The sequence below is a fragment of the Chrysoperla carnea genome, chromosome 4, assembly GCF_905475395.1.
Source record: "Chrysoperla carnea chromosome 4, inChrCarn1.1, whole genome shotgun sequence".
In the NCBI taxonomy this organism is placed as follows: domain Eukaryota; kingdom Metazoa; phylum Arthropoda; class Insecta; order Neuroptera; family Chrysopidae; genus Chrysoperla; species Chrysoperla carnea.
In genome coordinates this window covers 71,864,628-71,872,093 of record NC_058340.1, presented here as the reverse complement: position 1 = coordinate 71,872,093, position 7,466 = coordinate 71,864,628, and the positions used below count along the sequence as shown (strand labels likewise).

General features: G+C 30.1%; 1 protein-coding gene across 1 annotated transcript; it reads right to left on the bottom strand.

Moving 5' to 3' along the window:
• Positions 1-301: 301 nt before the first annotated feature.
• On the bottom strand, positions 302-5,005 carry LOC123299335 (transmembrane protein 165). The gene is made up of 6 exons (XM_044881702.1): positions 4,777-5,005; positions 4,501-4,699; positions 3,479-3,654; positions 2,761-2,946; positions 2,523-2,628; positions 302-1,480 (listed from the first exon to the last, which is right to left on the bottom strand). Exons 1-6 carry the CDS (start codon positions 4,897-4,899, stop codon positions 1,410-1,412), a joined length of 861 nt encoding a protein of 286 aa, XP_044737637.1. The 5' UTR covers positions 4,900-5,005; the 3' UTR covers positions 302-1,409.
• Positions 5,006-7,466: the final 2,461 nt, after the last annotated feature.

Below are 7,466 nucleotides of genomic sequence, written 5' to 3'. Positions count from 1 at the left end.
ATACGTTAAAATTGTTTTTATGGTCATAGAAATGAAAATTTGAAGTAATGATGGCCATAAAAGATCCCATAGACAAAAACTAGTTAACCTGACAGGATTTGTTTAAATGGTAAACACTTATTTTAAGTGGAAGTAAGGTTGTTTGTGTGTTTGTTATGCTTTCATGAAAAAAACTAATGAATGGATTTGAATGAAACTTAACATCAGAATAACATATGAGCTATAATTTATAAAAATATATTTATTTATTTTTTAATTTAAAAAAATTGAATTTTACATCAAATTTCAACGTGGAAACAAATATTTTTTTAAATATTTACACGTTAGCGTACAAAAGGACACTAGATTTAATAAAATGAAAATTTTTTATTTTTTTGAGGTAATAAAAATCTTTTTTTAATATCTCCTAAAAAAATAGAGTGAATATATTAACAATTGCTTCAGGGTTTTAATACTTTTCCAATTTTCTTCAAATATTTACATATTTTTCACTTTAAAATCGAATCAAAATATCGAATGTTTTGTTTATAATTTAGTACTTCTGATTTTACGTTATTTTTGACTTAAATCAGATCCGGTCCTACCAATAATGATTACATTCAAAGTTTAACCTCGAAAAGTACTGGGGAAACATCTTTGTTAACCGATGTGCAAATTTGCAAGAATTTACTCCAATGGTATATCTACAGATATTCGTCCAAAAATTCATGAAATATTTTGTTTTTATTCCATCTTACAAATGTTAAGTTTTACCTTTCCTGCCACGGACATACAATTGCGAAATGATGTTTCAGGGAGAAAAAGATTCAATGCAAAAGCATCGATTTACAAAAATATTCTTCCCTAAAGAAGTAGTGCAGTATCGAGGGTCACAGTTAACTATTTTTGTACAAAATTTATTCAAAAGATGATGGTTTCCACATTTAACAGAAACAAAATTAGATTCTTTTTACCGTAACGTTTAAAAGTTACCGTTATTAGTTAAAATTATGAGAAATTATATGGACTCGCATCAGTGTCTCTGTTCAATACAACCGGAAAGATATTTTAAAATTTATATATAAACGCAAATGATTTTAAAGCTGAAAAAAGTTCCTGAAAAAACATTCAAGATGTCATAATCGAGGTTGTAGGAACTATTCTGATTTTGGATTCGATATAAAAAAAAATTAGACGAAACTTTTCAGGAACAACTAATATATTACAATTTATAAAATAATCAGTAATTCGCTAAACAATAATTGAGACAAGTTTTTTTCTTGTACGAAAATTAAACTAATTAATCAATCGCACGTTTAAAATAATAGCGTGCATAAAAAACCACTTTCAAATGTCTTTTGGCCCGACATCTCGTCTTAAAACTTTTACAATTATTAAAAACACAATTAAATCACTTAAAAAACCCTGAATTATGTTTCAGGAGTGATAAAAAATGCACTAAATGCAAATATTAGAAAAACAACGCCGCCGATTAATGTTACTGAAAAAAAAAGAAGAATAACATACATAAATTGAATTAAAAAAGTTATAAGCATTCATGGAGAATGTCAAAAGAATCGAAAACTTTGGAATAACTGTGTTTATTATGAACATACTAAGTAAACCCGGTAACGTTTCGCTGTGACTTTGTCTGATATTAACTATTAGAAGAGTAAATCAACGTAAAATAGAAACAAACTTAACATTTATATGATCCATCCTTTGTTTCAGTTATTTTTAAATATCCCGTGAGAACTTCGGGATGCAACAAAGTATGTATAAACACTCTTGGATATAAATGCAAGAACCCATTAAAATTTCAAGTCAATCCATCGGCTGCTTTACTAGTTTGGCGGCCATAAGCCTAGAGAAGCTCAATTGTTATATATAAGACTAGCTGTTACCCGCCCGCTTTGCGTGGCGTAAAATATACCCGCTTCGCTGGGCAACATTCCCACTTGCACCCCTCCCTCCACATTTCCTCGCGTTGGATAACATTTTTGTAATGTACACGTCATGCTCTTTTATTTGATACCCCACTTAGGTATATTTGTAAATATTCGATATTTCCTTCCCACTTTCTCGCTACACCTTTCTACCCTCCGAAGGTTAAAAAAATTTCTAAATGTAATTTAAAACATTCTGACCAAGTTTTGAACTATTAAAAGCCATAATTGAAAAATATGAATTTTTTATTCATGAACACCCCCGCAACCCCCCTTGTGGGTGGAATTTCGTAAAATCCGTTCTTAGCTGACCTCTACTTGGCAAAAGGAATATTCCTGCCAAATGTCAAGTCTCTAGGTCTTATAGTTCCAGAGATATCGTGATGAGTGACTATCTATATAGATCTATAGAAAGTCTCCTATATATATATAGAGAAGATATACAATGGGTATTTAAAACCACAACAAAGGTAGCACAGGACTATCGAACGTCCTTAAATGGGTTTGCCGATGTTTTCAACGTGGTTTTACCCCCTACTAAAAACGGCTAAAGAAGTTTTCCCTTAAAAAAATGAAAGTATAATTTATTATACACACCTGTTCGTACAGATATTTTTTGGGCGATCATTCGACCACCTAATACAGCTAAACCCGTACATAACGAATGTCCTAAAATACCACCTATAATAACACCTGTGACATCCTGTAAATTGATTTTCAAATTTTATTTATAAAATTTTCCATTTCAGTCATTGAACCTTTAATTTAGCCACGACTTTCTTACATTTTGGCTAGACTTTATTTCAATGACTATCAATTTTTATTGGATACAAACCTCTCTTGCAGCTAAAATAATAGTTGTTAATTGAGATCGATCCCCCCATTCAGCTAAAAATGTCATTGTAAATGATTGCAAAAAAATACGTGATAAAAACCAGCATACATTGTTCGCTTTAGGAACTTTACGTATCACACCAGATTCTGGATCTTGTAATAATGATGTAGATGCTTCCTTTTCATACTAGAAATAAAAAAATGTAGCCCTAATTAGTCACCAAAACTACTAGTTTTTCAAGTTTTTAATATATTCCAAAAGTTCTGAAACATTGCATGTTCTTTAAAAGTTAGGAGACAATAATTCCAAAATTTGAGCGCAAGTTGTCCCCTCAAACGGCTGCCACGTTTTGTTAGAATTTCTAATCCCTAATTACAGATGAAATTTATCAACCTATGAGGCTACAAATGCTGTTTAAGATGTCAATTTTAGGTAGAAAAACCACTACGATAAAAAACTGAGAAATAAAAACAGATGAACGCATCATTTTAATTAGAAAAGTCATAAATAATTGCGGGTTTCTTAGATTTAATAATACACTTGTATAAACAAAACGTGAGATAAGAAATGTGCCAAATGTAAACACTCACATAATAAGGATTCCGTAGAATTAAACATACACCATTGATGATGATATTAAACGAAAAATAATTATGGCTGAAATAATTTATTTTGGCATTGCTTTCTTTGCTTTTCGCTAAAATTATTAAATACTTACTTCTTCCTCTTTTTTTCGTAAATCAGATTGAACTTCTTCAAGCTCCTCTTGAGCATCAGTTGGTGACATAGAATATCCTTCTTTTAACATTTTCAAACCAAATATGGCAAATAATGCTGTAGAAATGTAATAAGTATACGCACGTGGTACTACGGTAGCTATCCATCCAAATAATGCTATAACAGGGATTCAAATATTAATTACATTTCCAAAATTCATTAAAAATAAAACTTCGTTTCAAATCCACCGAAATTTTGTGGAGTCAAACTCTGTTTAAGGGAACTTTTGCTTTAAATCTGACATCCATACTTAAGTAATGGCAATAGGGTATTCCACTATTTTTGAAAAAGTACTTCAAAATGTTGATTTTGCTAATAAAAAGCCACCGAAAATTTATTTCGGAAAAATACACACGCTTTCTTGCCAAAAACTTAAATTAAATTTTAAACCTTTTTTAAACTGTCAAAAACGCGGGCATCCAATTTGATGACGCAATATGGGTATCACTATACGAAATAAGTTTGACAGATATATTCATAGACATCTGATTATAATATATATAAATACTTACTACCTATGTATGTATTATACCCAGCTGTCTACACTGAACTAATTAATGGTCTATGACCCATACCGCTATGACATCACAGCAGGGTTTACCCGCGTTTTAGGTCACGTGATATACAGTTTAAAAATTACGATTTTTAATTTTAATATTTTAAAAGAAAACTGTGCTTTTATGACTCGAAATCGGAATATTTAAATATATTTTTACATAAATTTTAACTTTTTTCAAATTCCATGATTTATTTTTGACTAACGATAATACCCTATTGTAAGTAAACGCTAGTCACCTCCGTTAGTAAAGATATATTATTGTAGGAGCTATTTACTAACAGTGAATGGACAAACTTTACAAAGCAGCGTAAGGTCAATAGACAGGCAAGTAAAAAAAAGTATTTTCTTATCCAATAGCCGGATAATTTTTTTTTAATCAAAACAATTAGTACTTAAATAATTACCTGATAAAACAGTCATCAAGGCAAGAGCACTTATGGCGCCAATAAAAACTGTTAATCTTGGATGTCGCATTGCCATGATAGCAGCAATGAAAAATGTTTTATCACCCAATTCTGACACAATAATGACCGATAACGAAGCAAAAAATGCATGGATGAATCCTAAATCCTGTGTAAAACCTTTAGTATCATCTGCTGGGCTCTAAAAACACATTAATATATATTTTAATATAAAACCCGGGGATCCTGTACATTTAACTTTATATAAAATTTGAATACCACAGGTTTTTTCGTTTCAATTTCCATAGGAAATATTTCGGCTGCTCCATGTAGCATGATACATGATATTAAAATATATTGTAAACTTATTCTAAATATTGATGAATCCATTTTAAAAGACATTCTAAATTCCACTTAAACTAAATTTTTATTGTTAAACTTTACTTTTACTTCTACGCTAATTAAGTTTATTAGTAAAATAACACAAAATTAATATGTTGCAAACTATGGCTAAACATTTTTCTTACAAAAAAACGACATATTTTATTTGGAAAATTTCAATAATAAACACAATGTGGTTGATTGATTGGAAACTAATTTATTTGCCGTATTCACACAACATTAAAAATTTCATTTTTTTAAAATGTCAAACGTCACTAGTACGAGAGAGTGTTCTACAGACGGCGACGCGTGTACATCGTGAAATACACATGTGATTATGCAATCCATAGACTTAAAAAATTGTGTATCATTCATAGACATATTATCCAGTCAAATTACACTTTGAAGGTTACAAAAATTCCCATAGAGCTAAAAATTAGTATGAATGTTCAGAATACTATTATAAATGAATAGGCCTTTTCATCATGTCATAAGCGCAAGTGCAGAGTTTATTTTTTCGTACTGACAGCAATAAGTAGGACTAAGATAGAAGATATTTGTTATTCATTTTATCACATTGGTTATAAATCATTTAGTACGAAACAAATGTGAATCGTGATTTTAAAATGAAAAGCCCTATTGTGAAAAGTCCCAATCAATCCCACTTGAGGAAAAAATTTTATTGAGAGGGGAAGTTTGCAAAAATAGGTTTTTCGCGTTTTTCAGCAAAACGATGAGTTTAACAGCAAAAATAGTTTAGACAAAAATTGTAGATCATTCAATTTGCTACAAAATCCTCGGCACTTTTTTTCATAAGTGCTGCCATTTTCGTGAGCGGTTCAAAGAATTGAAAAAATTATTTTATTCGTAATAGGTAATATGCACGTTTATATACATTTTTGAACCGTTATACGAGTAAAAATATGAGTCCCTATATCTTATACATACAAATTTAAAAATTTTTAGAATATAAATCAACGTCAAGAACTCCGTCCCTATTTTTATTTAGTAGCATTGCCTGAGTAACATCTGTCTTCCATTAATTGTCAACGTGGTGATGCTCGTACACCTGCCTCGTTTCAAAGGTCTCATACTCCACAAAATACTGTTAGTCGTAAGGATTGAAAGAGGTGGTGAATTTTCGGAGTACCTGAAAGACCTCGACTGCGTTAAATAAAATCTGAAAGGTAAAACACAAGTCCAATAGTTTACATAGCGACTAACAGTCGGGACTCATTAAAAATCTAGACCGAATCAAATCGTCCCAATAATCATGGGTCCCGAAAATTAAAATCGCTATTTTAACTACTGGACTTGCTTTTCTCTATTATTTTGCTACAGAAAAAAGTTTGACCTAAATTTTTAAAGCAAAAACCCGCCTCTCTTCTATCGTTATTAAATATAAATACTATCTTTTTTTATTTTTTTATCGTATTTTATCATTTGAAATGCAGAATGAATTTAGGTCAAAATTAAAATTGCTAATCCACTAGATAGCCTAATATTTCAAATCAAGGTGATCTATCGAAGTTTTAAAAACTGATTTAGAATCATACATCACTTTAAAAACAACTCACACCGAATGCTTTCCTAGTGATAAAATTCATTTTTATGCGAAATAAAATATCAGAGAATGCTATTTTTCGATAATTCTTAAAACACGGTGAATAAAAATTTCAAACATTTTCATAAACAATATATTTATATTTTATATTAAATTTCAGTAATAAAATATTTTACATATCTTTTTATTAAATTTCTAACAATTCAATGTAAAAAAAAAAACTTGAAAAATAATTACAGAATATAAATTTTTCATAAAACACATTCGTCCATCTTGTTGGTACATAAAAGTTCCTCTTTTAAAAGTTAAAAAACAACGCGTACATTACAGAGTGTTTAAAAATACCCATCCACAGTGACAAGCTAAATCGCAGAAGAGGGAGTAAAGGTTGTGTGACAACAAAAGTTTTCTGCAAATTCTTTTTTCAGTACGACTTAATTTTTCGAGAGCAGTCACTTTTAGTTCTGTCTCTGTTGTTAATCAGGAATATTAAACGTTTATGAATTGTATCATAATTAAAAGCATTCAAATATAATAATATACAGGGCGTTCTGTTATTAACTGCAAATCGTGGGCCTTTTATTGGGCTTATTCTGTAGGCCCACGATCTGCAGTTAATAACAGAACGCCCTGTATAAGTTTTATTTTATTCATAATTAAAATTACGTTGCTTTTGTAAAAAAAATGAGAAATTTTGAGCTGAACTGATTATTTAATTTGACATTTTCAAAAAGAACTGCTGATTTGACACAACTATTTCCCGTCTCAATGCTGTTATAGTACCTTAAGAAATAAAAAAATTCACAAAATCTTGTCTCATTCCCAGTAGCTAACACTGTTAAAATTAACAGTATCCACAACTTTGCAACACCAACTTACCGACCTAAATAAACGATTTCATCTGCGGCGCCTGATTGTGTCGACCATATTGATTGTAAGACGTCATACACAAATTTCCCAATGGTCACGAAAAATAAGAAAATTTCATGAAGGGAAATTACAAACTAAAAATATTATTTATTTA

Coding starts and splice junctions, on each gene's coding strand:
- LOC123299335 (XM_044881702.1), bottom strand. CDS start 4,899: ATGTCTTTTAAAATGGATTCATCAATATTTAGAATAAGTTTACAATAT. Junction 3,655..4,500: donor CTTGATGACTGTTTTATCAG/GTAATTATTTAA, acceptor TCCCTGTTATAG/CATTATTTGGATGGATAGCT. Junction 2,629..2,760: donor TTATTTTAGCTGCAAGAGAG/GTTTGTATCCAA, acceptor ATCAATTTACAG/GATGTCACAGGTGTTATTAT.